We start from the raw sequence: 27370 nt of genomic DNA on the forward strand, positions 1-27370 counted from the left end.
CTGCACTGACTGAACAGACTTAGCGAAGTCACCTGGCTAAGAGCAGTGGTACCAGCAGAAGCAGCAGCAGAGCTCCTGAGATAACTCAGGTGAGTAGGGAGGATAACAATAAATGTAGCCTAGAGTTTTCCTCGCTAGGTAACTTAGCATCTAAGAGAGGTGAAAGAACTTAAACTTTACAGTCAATCAAACATTGTGGGTATAATTTTATAGTTGGTATTGGATGTGTGCATGTTAATAGCAGTTTGGAAACTCCACAAATAAAGGAATTTCTGGTTGGCTGTTTTGAGTATGTAAGGAGCAATTGTGGTTATCTGGGAATAAGATTTTTGGGGGGATATCTGGTCAATTTTGTGTGTATGTGGTTGTGTGTGTGTGCATACCTTTGGGTAGATACTTGGTAAGAGAGGACAGAGCGGGGACAGGGGTGTGAGGCGAGAAAACTGAATGACTTCGGGCTTCATTCTAGCTTCAGCTGCCCCACAGCTATTGGCAAATTACTGAAATGCAGGCAAAATCTTGGAGCCACACTGTATGCAAAGGGCAGCGGGGTGTGCAGGCTGTGTGCTGTTGCGCAGGAGGGAGTGGCAGCCCCGGCTGTTTTAATTCCTTGTCCGCACAGCCCCAGGGGCCCTTCTGCCCTTGTGACAGGTTGATCTTTGCTATTCCGCTGTCGGATCCTGGCGGTGTTGTTTTGTTTTCCTCTCATTTTAGCTTTGGTTTAAATTTTGATTTGAAATTGACCCCCTTATTCACTGTTCTAGGGATTTAACTGAGCTAGTTGACTGGAGCAACAGGAGAAGGAACTGCTGCAAATTGCAATTGAAACAATTGGTCCTGAGGATCTAGAACTCTAAGTTTGGTGAAAAGTACATAGGAAAATTCGACAAATTCTGCTGTTCTGACAGTCACTTCTGGCTTTAGGTTAAAGCATCCTGGTTTGTATTATGTTTTATTGAAGTGCAGTTAATGCTTTATTTGCTAATCTCTGTTGTGAAACTGAGGACACTTTACAGTCTGAATGAATAAACAAAAACATTCTTTGGAAACTGCTAATTAACTCTTGCATCTCTCTGGCAGTTGTGTGTGTGTGTGCATTCATGTGCACATGTGTGTGTATGTGTGTGTGTGTGTCTGAATACTTTGGATTTGAATAGCATTCTTTATTAGCCTTTGGAGTCCCTCGCAGTCCAGGGAAAAGCTGAAACATTTACATGGTCAGGAATAGGTTAAAAAGCAGGCTTTTCATATCCTTGGGAGTTTTCAATTCCTAAATTAAGAGCAGAAATAGCCCCTTTGTGACCCAAAACAGTGTTTCTTTGATTAGCCTTGATTTGAAATCATCTCACCTTCTGACAGCTAGCAATTCAAAAACCAAACCCCTAAGTACATTCTTGCAAGAAGAAGACAATGAAAATTTTCAAAACCAAGGTCTCACTTAAGTTCGGCGTTTTCATGCGTTCTTCCACCACCAGTTTTTCGAAAGAAAAAATCATGATGAAAAGAGTCTGTTGGACTCAGTTTGGGTGCTGACTATATAATCTTGGGCAGGTTCCTTCACCTTGTACTAAAAGAAAGCAGTTATACTAAATGGTTTCCTGAAAGTCCTTCCAGAACAACATTCTATAAAACTCAGAATTAGATTCTCAAAGTACTGTAAAACTTAGACTTATAAGACAGGTTTATTCAGCCAAGAGTGTAAAATCAGCCAAAAAAAGAAAGGTGGAATAGGGAATAAAGAATGGCAGAGGGGCCATTTTATATTGGTCTTTTAAATGTCAGTGAGTGATCAAATCTCCTCAGTTTCTACTAAGGACAGAAAAGGAACATAACTTGCTAAAAATGAGTTTTCTAATACTCCTCCCCTAGGTTAGCTCTATCCTTAACAGTAGCAAAGTGTACTCACATAATTAATTTCATGAGATCTCCCCCGTAACACCCCGAGGTGGGCAAGGCAGCCATCACGTTCCTCTTATGCTTATGATGAAATGGAGAGATAGAGACATTCTGTCAGCTAAGCAGTGGCTCTCTTGACTACCTATGCTCATTTAATGATTTTTAAATTGCTTTCTTATTTTATGCTTTTCATTTTTCAACAGTGGAACTAAAAGAAATGGTGTGCTTCTTTTTTCACTTTAAATTTCTTTGAATAGAGACTTCTGTGGGCAGAGAGGGTGCATCTGTATAAGCCAGTGGGCTGGGTCATAGGACCTTTGTGGTCCTTTTCAGAACCCAGACTATCTGGCCAACAGTTTGAATCTGAGCAGCTGCATGTAAGTTCCCTAGTAGATACATGCCCATAGATGTAATCTGTGGCTCTGCCTGTGTAGCTATGGAAAGCACTGCTCTCTCTGTAGCACATATACGTTGACCTTTCACTACTACCTGTCCAAGTCCCATTTCTCTCACCACACCTCCTACTGTGGGGATAAAGGATACTGAGTGTGTCTAAATTGGGCCTAACTCATGCCAGGGCAGAGCTGGGGCTTCTATACTTAATTTGTATGCAGAATCTTAGTTGGCTTTACCTCTGATTCTTGTCCAAAACACGTAACAAGGGTGAAAGTCACTGGGGAAAGGAAAAGCTAGCCAGGGACAATAACCCGCAGGCGTGTTCTCTCCCCTTCTCCCCCTTAAGTGCCCTCATTTTCTCTCCTACTCACCCAAGTCTAAAGTGAGTTGTAAACCACTGACCTAATTTCCAATATCAGATTCTTTTCAGAGCAAAATTTGCTTTCTACTCTAAAGCTGACCTCCAGGTAAATAAGCAAGCACTTTTGTGCCAAGAATTTGCCTAGCTCCCCCATTCCTTCAGTCCAAGGGAGAAGCAAACATTCTCTCTTCCAGCTGCAGCTTTGTATTCCACACAGCAGGCTCCCTCAGATTCTCCTGGCAATTCCCAAATCTTCACCCTCTGGATCAGCTGCTATCCTTGCCTTAGTAGACATGGTATTCCTCACATGTCTTTCTCCACACAATGACTCCAAATTCAAGTAAGGCTGCCTAAGAATATGACCTCAGTGCTGAAGCCTACACTCTGCTTCACCTAGTTACACACACCACAACCCTTCAAGCCACAGGGTCCCCCTTCATAAACGTCTACATTTCCCTTGTTATCCAGAGACCCTCTGGGTTATACTCAAAGCCAGAGCTTTTATTTTGTCTGGCAACTTTCCTAATATGTGGTCTTTAACTTAAGGACTCTCTTCTCCTTGTCACCATTAGGTACAGTGAGGAGTAAAGGAGCATTGCCTTCCAACAGTGTTCCTCTTCTCCAATAGAGAAGTAGTTTGTGACAATCCCTTACACATTTCTGGGTTTCCAGAAGTTTTCTGATGGTTAGTGTAGAAACCCCTGGACATAAGTTGTTCAGATACTCCACGGTCATCAAATCATGGAAATAAAGAACCTTTTTAATATCCAGCATGGCAATAAATTCTAGGCAAAATGCCTCAAAATTGGGCATCATGTTTGCTTTGGAGCATTTCCTCATTTGAACTAACAAATCTTTTCTTTAAAAAATGCAGTGACCAAAAGAAGCAGCATGGTGCGATGGAAAGCCGCACACCAAATCTGGCAGTACACAGATGAGGGTTTGAGTCAGCCCTGCCAGTTTCCAGCTGCCGTTTCTCTGGTTGCCATTTCTTTAGGTACAAAATGAAAGGCACAAATCATATCTATAAAATATGGCTCCTATGAAGGGAATATGAACTAAAATGTGAAATGAACATTTCAATAGTAAACTGCTATATAATCACTGATTTGCTGCTTAAAACATTTATCTGTTGAACAAATATTTATCTGTTGAACAATGGTTGCATGCACTACTCCGTGCCAGACCATGAAAAGACATCAGTGCATATCTTGCACTCCTGGAGCACTATCTGCCTATTCAAAACTAGCTTGTTTGTTCTTGGTGCCGGGAATTGAACTCAGGACCTTGTGCTTGCCAGGCAGGCACTTGGGCCACTGTGCTATATCTTTGGCCCAAAACTACTTTTACTTACCCACCTCAGTCAGTAAAACCACAAATTTTCCTGATGGGAAAATCATAAAGAGACCAAAGTCAGAGCAAATGGGACACGCTTCTCCTGTTACTTAGAAATACGGGTCATTTTACCATGCAAATCTGGCAGAACATGGGTCTACAATTATACTCTAGTGAAAGTGTGGACTCATAGCGTGCTGTTCCTTATTTACTGAGTGTTCCCCAGATATTGGCACCCTCATGCAAAAGGCAGTCTGTCAAGGTCTGACCCATCCATACCAGAGGTGTATTTTGCTTTTGAATGAATCGATTGGGATCATACTGGTTTTTAAAATCAAACCTATACCTTTTTCAGTTGATGCTGCTTGCCTGTACATAGGCCCTCTTTACAACAGAGATGCCCTTTTCAGGCTCCTGCCTGCCTTGCCCACCCTTTGACCTGGTAGCAAGAGAGACTTACAGGAGCAAATAGCTTTCCCAAGAGCAGGAAATTCCCATTTATCCAGGGACGAGGAGGTTCTGGCAAACTAAGTGTCCTAGTTGCCTCAGACTATCCTGCATTTATAGTCCCCAGACTCTGGCAATCCAGCAAATCTAGGGAAAGCAAGAAGCATGGTGGTGTTTGCTTCGGAACTGGAGCACACGTGAAAATCGGTGTTCATTTGTAAGTCTTCAAAGAGAAGACTGGACATTCAGGTTGACTCTGATGCTGCTTCACTGGAAATCATTACTGATACCATCCATGCCTTCAAATCCCATGAAATACACTAATATTTGAAACACGTGAACATACTTAAATCTGATTAATGGAAAGAACTTCGGTATTGAGCAGTATCCCTGCAGTCCTCAATTTGAAAAGCCATTGTCAGTAAATAAGGCTACGGAAAAATTGTGGTTATGTTCAGCTTCTTATTCCCTGGATTCAGGGAAAGGGTATGTTTGTTGCATATATATTGTACATATCATCGCTGAAATATTGCAAACATTTATTTTTTGTGTGTGTATTTTTTTTTGGTTTTTCTCCGGTAGCGGGAACTGAACTCACGACCTTGCACTTGCCAGGCAGGAGCTTTTGCCACTGAGCTAAATCCCCAGCCCTTATTGCAAACATTTATAATAAAATTTTTATAATTCTCAGATGAGATTTCTTTACCCATGAGGAACTTCAATGTGATCCCGAAATGATATGAAAGGAGCTAGTAGAGAGGTCTGACTGATATCATACTTTTCATAACATAGTAACTGTCTCATAGATAGCTTGTCCAAATACTGTTAAAAGTGCTAGTGCAGAGTGCTTGGGGTTTTTTGTTTATTTATTTGTTTTGGCAAGTTTTGTCAATTTTTGAACACTCTAAATCTTGAGTTTTTTTCAATCCTCCTGTGCTCATAGAACATACAGTCTTAAAATATATTTTTGAAATTATTGTCAACCTGAAAATTTTACAACTGTGTCATCATTTACCATTGAACGCCAGGAGGTGATCATCAAAATCATTGCATATCTATCTTTGTGAATCAAATTAGTGCATTGAAAACCCTATTATCATCCCAAAAGCATTTAAGGTCAGATTTACCTTTCAAATTCTCTTCTTACAAACCAGTTGTTGAGGGAGTTTGAGTGAGGATCTCTGTTTAGCCATGTGAACTTTTTTTCTTTATTTTTTAAGAAAAGAAATCAACAGTGTGCTCCAATAAGATAAGAATCTATGGTCCACCAAATTAGTGTAATTGAATTTTGGGGTCTGCCTTTTGATTTCAGAGTCTGCAAATGATTGTACACTAGGCTTTGAAGAGAAAAAGCTATACAATCTGTCTTTTTTTCTTGTCTTTGGAGGCCAACTGCTTACACTCTGTTCCTTGCATTAACCTTTTTGGCCAATAGTGAAACATGCAAATGACTTTAAATGATAAAAAAGGAATCAAGTGTGTAAAAAAGGACTTTTAGAAATGGAAGGGGCAGCTTCTTTCCTTGTGCACAAAGTGTGTGACTCTTTGGGAAGCCAAATTATTCAGAATGTAGTAAAGTGATTATTTTTCCTTTATCTTCAAATTTAAAAATGTACTCTGTCTTGAAATATTCCTGGCTAATATAAATGGAAGATTGCCCTTTACGTTGTAATGACTCAGGCTTAACTAGCAATCTTTACATCTTTGCCTATTTTCCCGATGAGACTGTAAGGATCTATACTACCCTGTTGGCAGAAAAACAAACTGAAGGCTGAGAATGTTTAGGTGCCTTTCACAAGGCTCCGTATCGATTAATTGCACAGCTTGGCCCATTCTTTTCTCCTTTCCTTTTCCTTTAAAGATAAATCTGAAGTTCCTAGCTCTGGGAAGACGTCACTGAATTGACTGCTGTTTGGGTACATCTAGGTGATCTTTGAAAAATCTAAGCACTTCTTCCTCCAGAGACATTAACATTATTTTTTCTCATTCTAGGCATAGTTTGACACTATGGGTCCTCCTCTGAAGCTCTTCAAAAATCAGAAGTACCATGAACTGAAACAGGAGTGCATCAAAGACTGTAGACTTTTCTGTGACCCAACCTTTCTGCCCGAGAACGATTCTCTTTTCTACAACAGACTGCTTCCTGGAAAAGTGGTATGGAAACGGCCCCAGGTAATTTTCTTAACGCCCTCCCTTTTTGTCTGCTCGTCCTTCTTCACCAAAACTTTGCTTGACACATTCTATTACATGGGACTACTGTATAGACCAATTTGAAAGTAAATCTTCTTCCTGCTTCTATCCATTTCTTTGTGTCCTCTATCTCTCTGTCTCTGTCACCCTCTGTCTCTGTTTCCCTTTCTGTCTGCCTCTCTGTCTCTCTCTCTGTCCTCTGTCTCTCTCCCCATTTTCTCCATTTCTTTTTCTAGCTGTATTGAAGTGTAGCTGACAAATAAAAATTAAATGCATTTAACATGTAAAACATGTAGTTTTGGTATACATAGACATTGTGAAATGATTACCACAATCAAGCCAATTAGCGTATCCATCAATTCCCACAGAAATAGGAATTTTCATGGAACTGTGCTCTGGGCTTTAGCTTGAGGAGACCAGAATTTTAGTCAAATTTGTCAGATTAATAATTTTTAAAAAGAGCAACAACAGAAAGGAGGTATATCATTCTTATGTTTTGGAAGTTCATTTAAGTAAATATGGTAATTAAAAAAGGAACCATACACTTGTCTCCTTGATGACTTACTAAGCAATTTAAAAGCAATCTCACACTAGTGAGGTGAAAAACTCCTTATAAAGTAAGCATAAATGGACTCTACAGGGAGAAGGGGGGTTTTGCATAGGGGGAGGGAGTCTCCTTTGCTGCTTGCTCTTAGGGTATCATCACCTGTGTCATCCCACAGCTGGCCAGGTGGCCTCTGCATAGAACTGCAGCCTTTTACTGCTCATAAATAGTAATGATTAACAGCTGTTGTGGTTATCCGTGGAACATCTATGTTGTGTCTCAAAGCAAGTCACAGGACCCCTTTCACGAGCACTGCATGTGTGAGAACTCAGTGTATAATAAGATGTAATGTTGGAGTCTGGAGAATAAGTAACAACTTTTCAATGTCCAAAGGGTATGGCTGGATAGAAGAATATTCTACCTGGACTTTTTCACAACGTGGGTGTCCAGGTGGGTAGGCTACAGAAGGTTGTCGTGAAATGCATGTTCTCGAGGCTTCACAAATCCCTGAAGACATTCCATAGTATTTAATGAGATGTCTCTAAGCCATATAACAGAACCACCTCAGTCACTAACTCAATGCTCGCCTCCTTTAATAAGCCATGTAGTACTAAAGATTGAAGCTACAAATGCTTGACCATGAAAGTGTGCTCTCAGCCCCTTTTATTTTGAATGTGCGATCCTCCTGTCTCAGCTTCCCAAGTAGGTGGGATTACAGGTGTGCTCTACAGCAATTATCAGATTTTATTTGTGGTTTCCACACTTTAAACTCCCAAAAGCGTTCCAAAAACTACTTCAGTTTATGCTGGTTGCCACCAGGTGGTGCCGAGATGCATTAGTTACAATAAGTGTCTTATTTTCTGTGCCACTGGAAGGACCTATCACAGTGTCCCTTCGCAACGAGTGATCACCACTGAAAGTATGAGACTGGGGATTGCGGTGTAGCTCAGAGGTAGAGTGTATGCTTAGCATGAGCAAAGCTGCTGGGTTCAAACCCTACAAAAATAAACAGATAAGGAAAACGATAAAGGGTGAGACTAGAAGTTCTTCCTATCAGCTCGGCGTGCCCAGTTGTTGACATATCTGCAGATCATTTTGTAAGCCTGCAATACAAACCTGAGAAACATTAACAGAATTCATTAGCCGCTATTTGCTATGCACAGAGTAAGACAATTTTCTTCTAAAAATACATTGAGAAAACTGAGATATTTTGTCGGGAGACACTCTTATGAGTGCATGGTCATAGTGAGGGGTATCACTGTGCTCTGATGCTTAGATATGAAAGAAAGGGCACCAGGCAGGCAGAAATCGCGGAAAAAGAAGCAAAAAATTGAGAGAGGTAGGTTTTTGTTTTGTTTTGTTTTGTTTTGTTTTAATTTAGTTTCTTTTCCCCCGGTTCCGGGAATCAAACTAACAACATTGCACTTGCCAGGCAGGTGCCGTGCCACTGAGCTAAATCCCCAGCACCAAGAGAGGTAGGTTTGCTGGCAAGTGTCTTTGTAGAATAGGGCAGACCTGAACCTATTTGTAGGCTACAGGCCAGGCAATAAAGAAGAGGCTGAAGAAGATATTGAAGATACAGGAGAGGGAAGTAGTGAGGCGGTGCAGGAGGTACGAGGAGATCTGGTGAAGCAGCAAAACTGCAAGTCAGCATGAAGCCATTCCCCAGAGGTGAGCCAAGCAGAAAGTGTTTTCTGTGCTGGCCAGTCTTTAGACATATCCTTACCCCCTCTCTTAGCTCAGTCCTTTGTCCTTTACCTTTACTGTCAAAATTCTGTGGATTTAAACCTAGATGGACTAGCAGGGGTGTTTTCCTCCGAGGTAAGCAATGCCCATTCTAAGGCGAGGCATTCGAAGGGAGGAGAGGGGAAGGGGTAGAGAAAGGAACTGCCATTAGTGCAGATACTGTGTTTGGAGCTTTCTATACCATTTTTTTCTTATTTGGTTATTTTTACTTTTATTTTACATTATTTCATTTCATCCTCACTAGCACTGCCTAGCAAGGTGGGTAGGTTAAAATTATTTTAATGTGACTCTTTATTCCTGGTTTAAAAATAGCAGTAGACATGCCCATTTTATTGTTGAAGAATTGGAGTCTCTGAGAGAGGGTAAGGACTTGCTCAAGGTCAGGTCACTAACAAGCTAAAATTTGAATCTAGATTTGACTCCAAAACCCTCTCATATTGTCATGCCAGAGAAAGAGTTGCTTGGGTCTGCCCCTGTCTCTCTCTCTCAACAGAAATAGGTAGCTCCCTTCTAGTCAGTTCTTACATTCAGCCTTACTGTGTTGATGCTGTACTTCTCTTCATTAATACATGCACTCCTTTTGGAGAGCACTGTGTGAGCTTAGTCTTATTGAGCCCACAGGGAGAGTCATTTGAGAAATTTTTACTGAGAACCTACTGTATGGTAGCCTCCGTGCAAGTTACAGATGTGGCCTGTAGTGAGGTCTCCCCATTCTAGTTGGGAAGATGGATACTGAGCTATCAATGAGTTAACTAATAAATAAAAATTGGATATATGGAATGCTATTTTATGATATTCAGACAGTAAATCATTTAGTGTTTTCACAGAAGGGGAGACTCATAGATTGGAATGCTTGGGGAAGGGGCCTCTCGTGGGAAGGAGGAGAAAAAACAAGTTCTGGACCACTGTCTGAGTCTCTTCCAAAACTGTGGAATCCTTTCCAGCCAGAATGGAGGCCAAGACTGTGGTCAAAAACCACGTCAAAGTTCTCTGGCCTCTCATCAGCAAAGCTAAGAGACAGTAGTGGGCCTCACTGAGTTGGCTCAGGAAGACCAAGTGGGTTGTTGCCTTCCCCTACCTCATTGGAAGGTTGAGCTCCTGGTTTGCAGGGGAACTGACAGACATCTTGTCCCTTGGCAAGCCACATAGCATCGCACTCATCCAAGATGAGTTTACAAAACAGGAACACAAGCAACCTGATATTCTCTCTCTTTCCTCTCGTACTGAAAGCTGCAGACTTCATATGCCTGACTACCCACGAACAGCACTGAGAGTTGAGCAAACTCGACTCCAGGAATCCCCCACACACACCTTTGATGGGAAAGAGCAAGTTCCTCTCCTCTTCATGTATCACTTCCTTGCTCTATTTTAAGGGGCCTCTTTAGATAGACAGGGATTGTGTGAGTGTTTTGCAGTTGTTCAGTGGCTAATCATCTGCCAATACCTGAGAGGAAAATCTTTCTCCTCAGCGTTTTTAGTGCTCCAGTGGCCCCAGCTCTTGTCCCAGCTCTCAGCGTGCACAGGTATATTGCCCCAGATGGTGTGCTCCTGGACTTTTCTGGGGCATTATTATATAAAGTCTTCATAAATTGTAAGGGCTGTTGTCCCGAGTTAGCAGTGTTAGACAGCATATAGGCTTCTCAGGCTGAAATTCGCCAGCAAATTCTCACAGACAATTTCTTTTCCAGCTTTTTCCAGCCACTCTGGCCTTTTTCCTGACTGATTCACATTTACCTACAATAGTGTCTTGGAAACAGACACATATAATCCCTGATTAGAATGGAACAAGGCCTCATGGGAATTTTCACAGGCAGCTGTGAGGCCGTGAAAGGGGGACCTGCGTAAGATGTTGTCCTATCTCCTGGTGAGGTTTTGAATCCAGCCTCTTACCACTACACTTGATGAATTTTCTTTTGAGGAACACCCTCCCTTAGAGCCACTTCACTACATTGTTTTTTTTGGGGGGGGAGTGATGATATTCTGGATTAAAACATGGTAGTAGGAATAAAAGAGAAACATTGATGACTGTAACTATCAGAAGCAGAATATACAGACTTAGGGAATGATAAAGGAAGAAACACTTTTGTTTTGTGCTAATAAGAACTTCCATGCACCAGCTGAATGGAACATTTTGGACCTAGCAGTTTGGACCTAGACTATTCATGAATTTCTTTTTTTCCCAGAGGCAGTACCATTCCATACAAATAGTTCTACATGTTTTCTAGTGTTTACACAGTCCAAGAAAGTGTCATAGGCTCGTATTCTCTCCGTGTCCTATTTATTTTAAATTTTGCATTTAAAATATTTTAACTTAAAGTACAATTATAAACCATAAAATTCACCTGTTTTAAGTGTACAGTGAAATTATTTTTTGTACCAAATATTTGTTTACAAATATTACTACAGCTCAGTTTTAGAATATTTGCGTTACCCCAAGGAAATATCAATGTATTTTTTCAGTGATTAAAAATAATTATTTAGTAACTTGGTTGTCAGATTAGAAGTGGGATTTAAGATCTTATTCTCAGGCTTCACACTGAATTTTTCTTAGAGGGATTAGGAAGAGAATGTTTCACTAGTGACAAAATATTCAAGCAGAAATTAAAATTCCAGTAGATAAAATGGACACCTTAAGAGACTGATGCAGCTCACGTTCACGTATAAACACCTCACTCGGAGATGTATACATTTTGGGGGATGAGATAACGACTACTTGGACCAGCTCACACTGCCCTCCGTTCTCAAATGGCAGCTCTGTGCAAATTATCCCCTAAGCCTCCTCGAACTACTTAGACCCTAGATGTAGTCATAATATCCCTGATACAGGGATGGCCTTGCCCTTAATCCCTGTTACTGTAAGGTTGTATGTAGCACTTCTGAATGTGTCTTCAAACTTTAGGATGCTGCTTTTCTGAGCAGAGTTTCATTTTATTGTTGTTCCTGAGGTTTGCCCTAGACCCTGATGGTTAACCGTCAGAAAATTTCTCCTGTATAAAACACTGGTGAAGACTTGGATGGGGTTAATGCAAAGGGAACTACATAGGCTAACCTATTTAGGAATGCCCTTTCCTGAATGATTTCTTCAGGTCTCTGGGAAGGGGATAAGGTAAGGATAATTGAGAGGTCTTTCAGTGGCTAGCTAGGAGAACATATTTCTTAGAGGAGTTGCTTTGCTTACAGAAGGTTTTGGCTCCAGTCTGCAGGTATGTGGAGACTGTTCCAGTTTTACTCATGCTGTTCAGCTTCCTAGTTGTGTGTGTTTCTCTCTGAGAAATTATTTTGCCTTGAAAAACAGTGCAGTTCACGGATCACTTCAACTCTGCCAACACAGCTGGGAGCCATTAGAGGCTCGGTATCCCCTCCCCAACACACACTCCCAAGCCACCCAAATGTGGATATGTGAGCTGTGACCTCGCCATCAGCCTCACTCTAGTACTCAAGCACAGCTCAGGCTGAAATATCCCATCTGTACTCTATGTCTCAGCCTTGATTTATAGAAAAATTTCTACAACCTTCCTTCCTTAACCCAACAGGAAAATATCCAGGGTATCCAAAACTAGAGGAAAAGTCAATTAATGCCCTTTTCAGTATTTCCCAGTAATTACCAAAATGTCCATGAACTGTTAGATTTGTGTTGGTTCATTACCCTTACAGTTTCTAACTCCTTGGTTGCTTTTTGGTCTTTTAATGCCTTACTTTCTTTAAGAGATACAAGATATGGCTTGTTGATTCATATTTGGTGGATTAAATTAAGGAGATCAAAGCCTATTAGTGATATTTATCTTGGAACCAAAAGTTAAGAACATCTTCCAGCAAATGGAGTGCTAAGAAAAGGGGAATACAACACTGAGGTGGATAAATGAAAGAGGTGGTCTCACCTTTATCCCTGGGAAGCTATACAATATTATCGTTTATGTGGGGGCCATTGATAAGCCACAATGTAAAAGGATGACCTGGCAAACATCTTGTGATTCCATTATGAATCTCACAATTATGAATAATCAAAAAGTTTAGCTCTGGATATCCTACTAACTAGGTATATAACCAGAGTGGCAAGTTACTGCTCTTCTCTGAGCGTAGGTTTTCCTCTAAAAAATAAAGAAGTTAACCAGATAGTCTCTAAATTTCTCCTGGTGTTGACATTCCATGACTCTTATTACATTTTAAAGTTCATTGTTAAGTAGATGTGATGTACAAAGAGTGGTAAGGTAAAACTAAGGAATAAGAGAATATCATCATTAAGGGCTTTTTGGCCCGAATTTACATTCTACCATGATTGCTCATAGACATATAGATATATATTGAACACATCTAATTCAGCTTTATGGGACAATAATCAAGTAATCGCTCAGTCTGTTCAGTCGTTCAATTTGAGCTCTGTTTATATTTCTCTTTTTTTATCTATGTGACCTTTTATGTATTAAGTAAAAGTTGACATGTGGGAAGTATTGGCTGAGCCTTGAACCCTGGTGTGAAATGAGCCTTGTAGGAAATCAAGACACTGTAAGGTAACTCCCACCTGTGGTAACTACATAAAATTAGAACATAATTTATCTTACTAATGAAAAAGCACAACTTTTACATATTAATGGTTATTGTTATTTTCATGGTAGGAAACTACGGTATAAATCATGTAGATTGAAGAAATCATTGTATAACTTTACATCTTGCTCCAAAAAAATGTCAACTTCTGACCTAGAGTGAAAAACTATGCTTGATTTCATTTTAGAAAAATCATAGACACAAAAAGAAGACAAAGAACATCAGGATCTAACTGATCTGACATACTTGCTCTATGCTCAGTAAGTGAAAGAAAAAAAAAAAAAACAGGCAGTTTATACTCCATAAAAAATACCTTGAAAGATAGTCGTGATGAGACATCAGACATATATCTTAAACAAAAATAGACCAGGAAATTCAAAGCTGACAACACATCTAACCATCTCCTTTTGGCCAAGGTTTGTCTAATTAATCTTCAGTTTGAACTTGTCCCTGCCCAGAATGCTTTTTTCTTTCCAGAGTTATTTTGGCTTTTAAAGAATATATGGAATGTTTCATTCTGTAGACCAGACCATTCATCAAGGAGAATTATGTCCATTAAAACAGAGTTGAGGACTAGAAAAATATAGCTGTCTCTATTTAATAATTTTAAAAAGACTATATGTCTAGATTTTCTTTCCATTTAAGAGTAGGATTTATTTCTGCTGGGTAAGCAGAATGTCAAGGTACCGGCCAAGGGCCTCCTCCACAAAACTTTCTCCATCTCTCAGACTTTATTTGTATTTCCTGCCTTTGAAATCTACAAGTGCTCATGCTCTGAGTCACACAATCATATTTTCAGTTGTATGGTGTCATGCATGCCGTTATGCCTTTGCCCACACCTGTGTACCTGTTATGCCTTGGCCTACCTCCAGTCAATTTGACATTTACCACCACTCTGATACTTACTATATAACTGGGGATACTTTAGCGATTGTTCCTCTATTGGCATTGATTATACTTGAAAACAGTTCCACTGTGCCCTCATCATATTTTAATTATATTATATTATTTATATAATATATAAATATATTATTTGGGTCTCATTTTCCCTACTCACAGCTGGAATGGCACAGCTAATCATCTATTAAGATAAAGACACACAGACATACACTTCAAACAGATATTGCCCCCGTCTGCCCAGATCCTTCTGGGAGATACACTATGGGAAGAGTGTCGAAATGCTCCTAGGCACAAACAAACAGCGAATCCAGGTGGATTTAGAAAAGCTTTTTAGTCACCAGCCAAGCAGCAGTGTGAACTTTATATCAGTTCCCCTCGTCCTACAACTCCCATGGAGGTGACGGGGTGGCAGGCCCAAGCGAAGGTCTATTAACACCTGCTATTAATGCTGCAGTCATCTGTATTCATCCAAAGCTGACAGAAAGTCTAGCTGCCACTGAAACTGCTGCTGCCTTTGCTTTGTGTTAGAAATGGGCTCCTACAGTGTCTTTGCACTCATTTCCCTAAAGAGAGAGAAACTCTAATGTTCATTTCCAACCAACTTTTTTTTTCACTGAGATGCAATCACCCCTCCAAGCAAAGGTGCTTCAGAAAAGTAAAGCAAAATATGCTATTCTTTAGTTCTCATCTTTTGAAGTTCACTGCTGTGGTAAAAATTCTTCCAAACCCAAATGATAAGGGCCCTTCCACCAGCACACATCATACTGTATTATTGGAACATCTCTTCCATTTCGCTAGCCATTTCCACACATGTCCTTTTTCTGTAGCTAGTTGTCTACTCTTTTCTGTTTTTCCTCATAATCCCCTCAACCTTCTCTTTATCCCATCCTTGAAAATCCTAACCGTCTTTCAACCCTAAATCCATTTCCCCTATGAAGTCTGTCCTGCTTAGTTCAGTTCACAATGACTCTTTGGAAGCTCTTCCCAGACTTTTATATAACCAACGATTGTATCCATAGGACATCTGCGATGACCCCCACCTGATTGTAGGCAACATCAGCAACCACCAGCTGATTCAGGGAAGACTGGGGCACAAGTCCATGGTTCCTGCATTTTCCTGTTTGGCTGTGCAGGAGTCTCACTGGACAAAGGTAACATCCCTTGTGTAGGACCTCATTCAGATTCCAGCTTCTTGTTCTCTTTAATAACTGAGAAAAATGAGCTCATGAATTTCTTAGGCTGTTCTATTTTCTGAAGTCACAACTATTAACTAGTGATTTCCCACTATTGCGTTATAGGAAATTTCATACTCACAGCCAAGTGAACTCTGCAACCAACACCTATGTGTATCCACACAGATTCCATTAACATTTTTCTCTAATTTCTTTGTCAAGTATATTAGTTGATCTTTTATTGTCATTTGCAGTGCTTTAACTTAATACTTTATTCTATATACCTGCTGAGGTGTGAAACCAGTAAGGAGCCAGGAAGTGACTAACACACATATGCATAACAGAAAAGGAGAAAACGATAGAAAAAGATCGTTGGAAAAGTTCTAATAAATTGTTAGTAGTATGAAAATTCCTTGACATTTAGTTAAAATGTAAGGCAACAATGTGCTACTGTGATTTGGGAGTTTTAGAATATTAAGGTCAATTAATACATAAAAAAGAATTTCCGCAATATACTTCATTCATGGTGTGAATAAAATCTGTATTCTATAGGATCTACACAAAATTTCTAAATAATTTTAAAACACTACATTGGGTCTTGTATTTTTATTGGTTTTACCTTTTTAAATGTCTTGCTTATGTGCTTAGAGATGCAGTCGTGAATATATTTGTATAGTCCTTTTCCCATTACCTAGTTTATAGATTATCTGTGGGGAATGTTTAACCCCTGACTCGCTGTACCAGTCATATTCAAGGCAGACATGGCAATATCATCCTCAGCAAAAATGAATGGGGGAAGCAGAAGTTGTAGACAAAAATGCCCTACTTAGGACTTTTCAATCGAGAGCCACGCCAGGTGTATTTGATATCCTTCCTTTTGCTATATAGTTTGACTAGGAGCTAATTTTAATCTCCATATCTGAATATGGGCTATTAACTAATGTTATTGAGTGCTTTTACCTGTTCAGACAATTCCCAACCATAAGGAACAAGAATGGGATCCTCGAAAACCAGATAGATATGCTGGAATATTTCACTTTCGGTTCTGGCATTTTGGAGAATGGATAGAGGTGGTGATTGATGACTTGCTGCCCACCATCAATGGAGATCTGGTCTTCTCCTTCTCAACTTCCATGAATGAGTTTTGGAATGCTCTACTGGAAAAAGCCTATGCAAAGTAAGGGGGATTGACTATTTTGTGGTGAGGGTACGTAAGGAAAGGAAAACCCCATTTGTCCTTGGGTACTCATCTCTCCCAACCCAAGTGCAGACATAAAATTAGATTGCATCCCAGTCATATTTAAGGCATTGCTTTGAGCCTGGGCCTGCCCCTCAAAATCCTACATAAGAGAGAAGTCAGTCATTTTCCCTTCTCCTAGGTCTCCTAGGTTTCCAATCTGCAGATCACGTGTAATTATCGCCTCCTTTTTTCCTTGTCTAATATCTGCTTATGGAAATAAGTTTCTGTATGGACTGTCCTTGCTCAACATAGTTTAACCTTAGAAATCTCTGACTATAATCTCAAAATATCTCTCTTTTCATATCTAGAGAAAGGACAGCTGGTAAAGTCCAGGCAAGGACTGTTTTAATTTTTGGGAACATGATGTCCTTGGCCTGGAAAAATAATTTTACAAAGATAACATTACATATTTCCCCTCAGGCTTCTGGGCTGCTATGAGGCCCTAGATGGTCTGACCATCACTGATATCATTGTGGACTTCACGGGCACTTTGGCTGAAACTGTTGACATGCAGAAGGGGAGATACACTGAACTTGTTGAGGAGAAGTACAAGCTGTTTGGAGAACTGTACAAAACGTTCACCAAAGGAGGTCTGATCTGCTGCTCCGTTGAGGTTTGTATTCACCAAAATAACCACTTTGTGCTTGCTTCTGGCAGAAAAAAACCTGCAAAATTTAGTAGGGAACACTGCCCTTACCCTGGAGATCAATGAAAAACCATTAATGGAACTCGGGAAGTTACCATAGGCATGGCACCCTGGCAAGGAGACTGAGGAGCTTTAATTTTTTATCCTTTTGAACCGGTCATTGCACTGGAGGCCAAAGCAGCATCCAAGCTGGTATAAACAACCTCTAGTAAATTTTTCCTCTTGTCATAGCCCCTGGATGTTGAAGTTAAATAGTAGTTGGCTGCTCAAGAAATGAATCTACCCTACCAAATTTTATTATGGTCCACATCAATGTATTGCAGGGGGTAGTTTGAGTCTGAGCTGCTTAAGTGAGTTGTTATATTGTATTTTTTATTTCCTCTCCTGCAGCTGTTTCTGTGATGGGTTAGTTTTCATGATCAAATTTCTGTCTCTGTGGGAGCACTAGCTTCAACCATGTCGGCATAAACTGATCAAGGAAGAAGGGTAGTCAGGATTTAGGTCTCCTGCATCCTACACCCTTATGTATCTTGCTTTGTTCTCAGTCTCCCAGTCAGGAGGAGCAAGAAGTTGAAACTGACTGGGGCCTGCTAAAGGGTCATACCTATACCATGACTGATATTCGCAAGATACGTCTTGGAGAGAGACTTGTGGAAGTCTTCAGAGCTGAGAAGTTGTATATGGTTCGCTTGAGGAATCCCTTGGGAAGACAGGAATGGAGTGGCCCCTGGAGTGAAATGTGAGTGGCATTGCACATTCAGTGCTACGTGTCCAAAGTTCTGTAGTTCTCCCAAACCCATCCCTCGAGACTGCTAGTGGGCACTCAATGCTCAGTGACATCTGTGAGCTCTTGTCAGGCATGGGGTCTGCAACAAAGGCAGAGGTAAGAGAAAGCAGGCCTGATCCTCATGTATTCTGTTATTTGGGCAGCCTGTTTACCATAGGAAGTCAACTGTAAATATAATGGCTTATCTTTGTACTCTTTATTTGTCTTTAGTTCTGAAGAGTGGCAGCAGCTGACTTCAGCAGATCGCAAGAACCTGGGGCTTGTCATGTGTGACGATGGAGAGTTTTGGTGAGAAGAGGTTTACTGCATTAAGGGAGTTGGGGTTCTTAACAGAATACGTAAGAAGCAAGTACGAAATAATATCTTCATTTCTTTCTTCCACTCTTTCCACTCAGGATGAGCCTGGAAGACTTTTGCCGCAACTTTCACAAACTGAATGTCTGTCGCAATGTGAATAATCCCGTTTTTGGCCACAAGGAGCTCGAATCTGTGCTGGGATGCTGGACTGTGGATGATGATCCTCTAATGAATCGCTCCGGAGGCTGCTATAACAACCGTGATACATTCCTGCAGAACCCTCAGGTTCGAGTCAAATGAGTTTTCTTTTCCCCTAAGTAATCCAGCTTATAGGAATCTAGGCTTCTCTTTGGTGTTTGCTGAAGTATTTTTTTTGGCATTAACTCTTCCATTTACAGATCTTGTATAATACTCATCAACTAGAATCCCTAGAGATTGGCTCAGAGCAGTCAGAGCAGACGGGCTCTGGAGACACATACCTTAGCAACATTGTCAAATCTGAGTTACCTTCTCTGGCTGTCTTTCTCCATCCAATGCAGTTGTCTTCCTTGAAATTTAAGCTGCATCACCTGAAACTGGAGGGCTAACTCAGTTCTTTGTTGGCCCCTTTCCCTTAGTACATCTTCACTGTGCCTGAGGATGGGCACAAGGTTATCATGTCACTGCAACAGAAGGACCTGCGCACTTACCGCAGAATGAGAAGACCTGACAATTACATCATTGGCTTTGAGCTCTTCAAGGTAAGAATGGGTATTTGGAATAAAGAGCATGAAGGCAAACAGAGTCAAAATTAGAGTGGTCTGAGTAAATGGAAGTATGCAAGACTCAGAAATAAAGGCAAGAAGGAGGACCTTTCAATACAAAAACTGTAATTTGAGCAAGATGAAATATTGCATCCTCTTTCATTTCTAGGTGGAGATAAACCGCAGATTCCGCCTCCACCACCTCTACATCCAGGAGCGTGCTGGGACTTCTACCTATATTGATACCCGCACCGTGTTTCTCAGCAAGTACCTGAAGAAAGGCAATTATGTGCTTGTCCCTACCATGTTTCAACATGGCCGCACCAGCGAATTTCTCCTGAGAATCTTCTCTGAAGTGCCTGTTCAGCTCAGGTTCAGTATCCTTGGGAAGCCCTTCAGCCTCCTGTTCTCTGCTTTGCCTCCTAAACCTTTGACTCATCTCTCTGTACTTATAGACTCAAAGGGACAAACTGTTCAAGTCAGACCTACTTAACTGAAATGATGGTGACTGGAATATAGTATTTCTGAAGGTGGGGTTATGAGAAATTCCTTTGAGTAGGTCTGAGTTTTAGAGTTTTGAGCTGTCATTTAAAGGGAACAGGCCAACAGCCTAAAGTTTTCACTTACATTTTGTCTCCTCTTCTCTGGCTAACTCTGTCTCTTTGTAAACAGCTTGTCAGTGCTCCCTGTAAGTGCTTCTTTATTATGTTCTCAGTACTGAGTCACCAAAGTCCCTTTTTACCTGAGCCCTGATTTTTGTCATTATCTGCTGGTCCTTCTACAAAGGTGAAATGAAACCACACTTACAAAATATAAGCCATATCTGAGCAGCAATAGGCTGTCACCCAGAGTCTCATGATTTTCAGCAATGATGTCTGCTTTGACAAACCCATCTTATCAAAGGATGTTCATCATCAGATGACATGTGGTTTTGTTGTTCTAGGGAACTAACTATGGATATGCCCAAGATGTCCTGCTGGAACCTGGCTCGTGGCTACCCAAAGGTTGTTACCCAGATCACGGTCCACAGTGCTGAGGGCCTGGAGAAGAAAAATGACACTGAAAGTAAGAACGGCAGGGCTTTCTGGAAAAGAAATGTTCAATTTCATATATTGCATGTATGGTTAGAAAAGATGAGAAGAAATTAATCCTTCCCATGGCACTTTTAGTCCAGAGAAGTCAAAATAGATGTCAACCATGAAAGAAAATGGGATGTAAACTTCTTTGGGCAAGATCTACGTAATACATATTTTTATATTCATATATGAAATATGAAAAAGGAAAGGGAAGAAGAAACAAAAATGTTAAGTTCTAGGGCATTCGAGTGCTCAGGTGTTATGCTGAAAGTCCCAAGTTTGACTTCAGGAGATAGTTTCTTGCTTACCCAGAAAAGGAATGTTAACCACCATATTTAAAAATTGTCACCTTGTTCCAGCTGTAAACCCATATTTGGTCATCAAATGTGGAAAGGAGGAAGTTCGTTCACCTGTCCAGAAGAATACTGTACATGCCATTTTTGACACCCAGGCCATTTTCTACAGAAGGACCACTGACATTCCTATTATAGTCCAGGTAAGAGCGTGAACAGCAGGCCTGAGAGAGTTCATATACTCTACCAGATACAAGATTACCTCAAGTACCTCACATGTGTTTAAAACGCAGAACAAGGGTTATACTGTTTCTTTTCTCTTTGTTTTATACTCAAAAACACTTCCCACCAAGCACAGACACTTGAGTTTCTTATTCATCTCCAGCCTAAATCTCTTGCATTTACTTTATAGTAGGCAGAAGCCCACAGCTTTACAGATACATTTGCTAATACGTGTACTGTAAAATTCCATGAGGGGGAATACCATTTCAGAAGACTCTTACTTTGCTAGGTCAAGATGGACCACTGCAATCTCACTATCAGAACTGTAGATATCTCTGGGAAAGGGTCCATCTCACAGAAGGTTGCACCTCTTCACTCCCTTGATTTGTTTCTACAGGTCTGGAACAGACAAAAATTCTGTGACCAGTTCTTGGGGCAGGTTACTCTGGATGCTGACCCCAGTGACTGCCGTGAGCTGAAGTCTCTCTACCTGCGTAAAAAGGGTGGTCCAACTGCCAAAGTCAAGCAAGGTCACATCAGCTTCAAGGTTATTTCCAGCGATGACCTCACTGAGCTCTAAATCTCCAACTGTAGAGAATCCTGGCAGAGTTTTCCATCCTTTTGTTTTATGTCAGGTGCCAGGTCTTAACTAAGATTTATAATTATTGAAAGAAAGAAATTCACAATAATTAACTTTTCCTCTCTCTGATAATTTCCCATACCTCCTGATCTAAGTAGCAGCTGTAGCTACATAACCTATATACCTCCAGCAGATGGGTAGGGGGAGGTGACAGTCCTATCTGGAGATCATACATATGTGTGCAAAGAAAAGATCTTTGGGGATTCCAGAGGTGAGATTCAGGCAGGACAATAATGAGAGCCTGGACACCTTACAGATGTCTTTGCTGTTTTCACTTGTCCAATATATATTTCCTGTAGGAAATGTTGAGGAAGGAGGAAGGATGATCAAGGCCAAGCTGGTCTAGCCTGACATCCCATCTCCTGATTGACACTTCAGACTTTTCAGAAGCATTTCACCCAGCAGCCAAAGCAGACTTTAAGGTTCTCACCCTTACCACCACCACCACCACCGCCACTACCACCACCACCACCACCACCACCACCACCACCACAGCTATCCTTGCCACCTCCGGAAAGTGTAGTCCTGCCCTCATCCAAGTCACCCCCCACAGTAAGTTTTACCTTTATGTTCAGCAAGCTTCCTAGGTGCTTAATCAAGAGCTGGGGTTCAGTGAGGCCTAGACAGTGAAAAAGGCCTGAGCTTGAACTCAACAGAAGCCAGCTGTATGTCGTAAGAGGGAATAGTGCAAGAAGCTGCAGTGGGAGACAAAACCTCAGTCCCCCACTATCCACACACACCTACACTCACACGCGTGCATGCCGGAGCGCACGAACTACCGTTCAGGCCGTCAGTGGGCGAAAGTGACGAGTTAAGTATTACACACTCTGAAAAGATGACAGGATCCACCCAAGAGTAGTACAGCCAGTTTGGCGCCCCTGACTGCAATGTGAAACCTCTTGCTGCTGCTAGGTTTACAAATAAGCCCCCTGTCCTGTGCCTCCTAATATAGGTACTGGAGGTCCCACGTGGGAGCTTGAGACTTTGGGTCCGGGCCCAGCCTCCTCAGGCTTTTCCCTCAGTTGGGAAGCTTCACTCCCTGGGGGTGTTTGTTTGCCCTCTTGTTTTTCAGTACTTCTGCAAAATTTTCTGTAGAGTCAGTCATTATAGAATGTTCTTCCCTCTGTCTTCATCTATCAATATTCTACCCTTCCTTCAAGGCTCAGCATTAATGCCACCTCCTCCATGAAACCCTCCCTACTCCCATCCCAAAGCCCACTTCTAGCAATATTTCAACGCTTCTGTAATGATGAAAAAGAAACGTAGCTGTAGTACTTAGTCTAGTCTGGTATGCATTCATTTAAAAAATATGTTTTGTAATTTTTTTTGTTTTTCACTTCACTCATTTTCTACCATATTTTCTGGTCTTTGCAACTTCCACAGTGCCTTCACCAAACTGCCTTAATATAAATCAAACCACAATAAAGTTCATATGCAATAAATGGACCAGTCTAGACTTGAATTGATGGCACAGTAGAGATGGCAAAAATGACCATCTGTAGAGACATGTATTAGGGTTATGGTAAGTGCAGGATTGGGGGAAGAACCTCATAAAACTTGATATCAGATAGAAGTCTGATGAATTCAGAGAAATTGGCTGTACTCTGATGGGATAGATTTTCATCTAGGTGGTTGGATGGTTGAAGGAATTGAGAGGACTTGCCTTTCATTAGCCATTCAGGAGCAACTGGGTGATATGTGAGATTATTCTACTTTGAATGGACTTTAGATTAAAGCTATGATGGTCAGACCTTTCAAGGGAAGACTTCTTAACAAGAGAGCACCCCAACTACTCTCTCCCAACATTTCCTTCACTCACTTGCTTACACGCAATGTGCCAGCTGCCCATCCTAGGGTAGGCTATGGAGCAAGAAACTCTCATTCCTCCTCGGGCCCTACTTCTTGACATGAAAGGATGCCTACCTGAGGGAGAGAGCTCAGCAAAACAGTCCTCAAACACAGCTCGCTCTCTCTGCCCTTACACCACTAGCCCAATGTGTAATGGGAATTTACATATTGTGTATATTTGTTAGAAATGAAGTAGCCCATACAGACAGTGTAATCTTTTCATGTTGTCACCAGATGGCACTATGATATTACAATTAAGCTCAAAGATATTGCTATTTCTTTTTTTGAGGGTGAGAATCTTTCCACAAATCACAAAAGGATAGAAAAGAAACTAACACTTTTTGATTATTTGCCATATAGCTGACTCCATGTTCAGTGCCTCATATACATGATCTCATTTTAATGTCCATAGCTAATATATAAAGTGCTGTCGTTATCTCTAGTTTTCAAAGATAAGGAAGTTAAGAGAAATTGACATAACTTTCTCACAGTTGCTCAGCCAGTAAGTGACAGATTCAGGATAATGTCCTTTTGACTCTTGAATCTGGGCCTTTTCCATGAAAAAATGCTGCACCTCAGAAAGCAGTGAGGAAAAGAAAATTTTTAAAAAAGCAGTGAGTTCTCATCTACATTATATTATCAGCTGTGTAGCCACAGTTCTGTACCAAGAACTGTGCAAACTGTGAAAGGTCTGGCCACCACAGCTTTGACCTAACGGCCACTCCAGAAGGATTTCAAATACTACGTGCTTTATTTCAGAATCTTTACCTTTAACTTTTCCTTCATTTATGTATATAATGTATTAGTAGATTTGGTTTTCCCAAAAAGAATCCCATGCACAAATACATACCACATATGTCTTTGATGCAATGTGAATGAATCTCAAAATAATTACACCGAGTGAAAGAAGGTAGACAGAAAGGAGTATGTACTATTTTATTTCATTCATATAAAATTTACAAAATGCAAACTATCCTACAGTGAAAGAGTGCTATATATTGGTTTACTTGGAGGAAGAGAGGGGAGAAAAACAAAGGGGCCTGAGGAATATACTGATGGTTATATTTATATTTTTAGATCTGCTTAGTTCTTAATTGTTGTGTTGGTTACATGAGTATATGCAATTTCTAAATAAAACTGAGTTTTACTGCAAATAAATGTTTAAAAAGTGAAGCCTCATAACCACTTCATACTCTCTTACTGATACTTTGACATTTACATAGGTATATCTAAATATATTAAGAACTCCACCAGACAATAGTAGAACATTTGTTTCCAATAGTAATGTATATTTTAAAGAACTTAAGAGGAGGAAAATAATCATTTATTTTAGTTAAATATCACTATTTCTAGTTTTCTTTCTTCACTACCAAAGTTCTGTGATTCTCTCTGGTATCATTTATGTTCAGCCCGAGAAGCTTCCTTTCGTGTTTCTTTTAGAGCGGTTAATGAACACCTTAGTTTTCCATCATGTAAGAATGTCTTTATTTTATCTTCACCCCTGAAGGATATTTTAATTGGATATAGAATTCGGGCTAGATAGTTATTTTCTTTCAGCAATTTGAAGACATTGTTCCATTATCTTTTGGCCTCTATGGTTTCTGATGAAATCTACAGCATTTCAAATTATTAGTACTATATATATTATGTACCATGTTTCTCTAGGTGCCTCCAAGATGGTTCTTTTTCATTCATTCATTCGTTCTTTATTTTTCAGACAGTGTCTCACTACATTACCAGGCTGCCTTTTAACTTGTAACCTCCAACCTCAGCCTCCCAAATAACCAGCGTTATAGGCATGCATCACCACACCCATTTCAAGATTTTTTTTGCTTGTTCTTGATGTTAAGCAGTTTTCTTATCTGTCTGGGAGTGGTTTTCTTTAAATTTATCAAATTTGAGTTTCACTGTGTTCTTTAATTTGTATGTTAATATTTTTGATAATATTTTAGAGGATTTTGAGCAATTATTGATTTAAAAATTAGTTTCTGTACCAATCCCTTTTTCCAATCCTTTTGGGACTTTGATGACATGAAAGTTAGACTGTTCGAAAATGTACCAATGATCTTTGAGGTCCTGTGCAATTTTAAAATACTTTTCAGTAAGTATAATTTTTACAAATTTTAATTTTTAAATTTTACATGTGGTGAAATATCTTATAGAAATAACCATAGGCATCTATATATTAGACACTAAGACAGTACACCTAGTCCTAGGGATTAGACAAAACTTTCTAGAGAAAGTGATACATATGGATGAATACATTTAGCCAAATAAAGAAAGGAAGGACCAGTTACAGGGGATGAGGATAATGTATGCAAGTGTGTAGACTTACAGTCAAATATGGAATATCTCTAGGAAACCTCTAGTGATTGGAACATGTGATACCACTGCAGGAGAGACAAAATGGTGCTTGAGAAGTAAACAGGACAAATGATGTATCTGGATAAGGACTTTTTAATGTAATCTATCTTGGGAAATAGAATTTTTTAAAAGCATGAATAGTTTCTTCTTTTTTTTTGTTTTTCTGAATTTACTCATGTTTCTATAATGGGCATATATCACTTTATTATAATAGATTTGTTGAAATATACTTATATATTATCTGATTTACCAATTTACAGTGCAAAATTCAGTGTATTCCATTACATTATACAACTGTGCAACAAACACCACCATCAATTGTGGAACAATTTATTACTTCCAAAAAGAAATCCTGTATCTTTTAGCAGTCACCTTCCACTTCTTTCCAATTTCCCTTCCCCTACCCCAGGAAAAACCCTGATCTACTTTGTTCTCTATGCATTTGCCTAATCTGCACATTTCCTATAAATAAAATCATACACTATGTGGCCTGTTGTGTCTGGCTTCTTTCATTTAACAGTGTTTTCAAGGTTCTCCAGATAGTAGCATGAATCCGTACTTCATTTGGATCATACCCTATCATTTGTATGTACCACGTTTCATTCATTCACTCACCAGTTGATAGAAATTTGGGTTGTTTCCAATTTAAAATAATGTCACTGTGAATATTGTGTGCTAGTTTTTGTGTAAACATATGTTTTTAATTCCCTTGGATATATACCTAGGAGTGGAATTGCTGGATCATGTAGAAACTCAGTGTTTAGCCATTTGACTAACTGTAAGAATGTTTTCAAAAGTAGCCGAACAATTTCTGCATTCCCATCTGCAGTGTGAGGGTTCAAATTTATCTAAGTACTTGCTCATATGTTTTAATATCTGTCTTTTTGATTCTTCCATCCTAGTGAGTGTGAAGTGCTATCATATTGGTTTCTGTTTTTAAAATAAAATTTCCATATATTTTATACAAGTTGTTGTACAGCACAATGCTTTGGTGTGCATATACACGAGAAAATGATTACTAAAGTCAAGCAAATCATATCCATCTACTCTTACAGTTATCTTTTCTTGGTGTGAGCACATGAAATCTACATATACAGTATGCTTAACTATAGTCATTACTTTGTACTTTTCATCATTATATTTAATCATTACGCTAAGTGAGTAAGATGAACACAGAAAAAGTACTGCATAATCTCACCTATATGTGAAACTAAAAATATCTAATATATATAAACAGAGCATAGACTGCTGGTTACAAGGGTGGGAAGTTTGGAAAATGTAAAACATTGCTCAATGGGTACACAGTTGCATTTATGTAGAATTAATAAATCATCTTGTGTTTTTGCTTTGTTTTACCCTGGTGGATAAGGATGCTGGTTATCTCTTTTTCTGTGCCTATGATCACTTATATATCTTCTTTGGAAAAAGTTCTTTTTAGTTTCCTTACCAATTTTTATTTGGGTCATTTGTCTTTTGGGGTTGTAGGTGTTATTTAATATATTCTGAATGTAAGTCACCTTACAGATATGTCATTTCCAGAGCATTTTCTCCCATTCTATTGGTTACCTTTTATGTTTCTTTTTTTTTTTTTTTTTTTTTTGGTTTTTCTCTGGTACCGGGAACCGAATTCACGACCTTGCGCTTGCCAGGCAGGCGCTTTTGCCGCTGAGCTAAATCCCCAGCCC

At 39.9% G+C, this 27370-nt stretch overlaps 1 protein-coding gene across 1 annotated transcript; it reads left to right on the forward strand.

Annotated features, from left to right (window-relative positions):
• On the forward strand, positions 1 to 26173 carry Capn6 (calpain 6). Its single transcript, XM_005404646.1, has 13 exons — positions 1 to 89; positions 6428 to 6607; positions 15377 to 15508; positions 16498 to 16706; positions 17190 to 17382; positions 17961 to 18154; positions 18413 to 18490; positions 18598 to 18784; positions 19117 to 19239; positions 19412 to 19614; positions 20186 to 20307; positions 20678 to 20814; positions 21231 to 26173. Exons 2-13 carry the CDS (start codon positions 6443 to 6445, stop codon positions 21411 to 21413), a joined length of 1926 nt encoding a protein of 641 aa, XP_005404703.1. The 5' UTR covers positions 1 to 89; positions 6428 to 6442; the 3' UTR covers positions 21414 to 26173.
• The last annotated feature ends 1197 nt before the right edge of the window (positions 26174 to 27370 follow it).

This window comes from Chinchilla lanigera, unplaced genomic scaffold (assembly GCF_000276665.1).
Source record: "Chinchilla lanigera isolate Chin_1 unplaced genomic scaffold, ChiLan1.0 scaffold00089, whole genome shotgun sequence".
Classification (NCBI taxonomy): domain Eukaryota; kingdom Metazoa; phylum Chordata; class Mammalia; order Rodentia; family Chinchillidae; genus Chinchilla; species Chinchilla lanigera.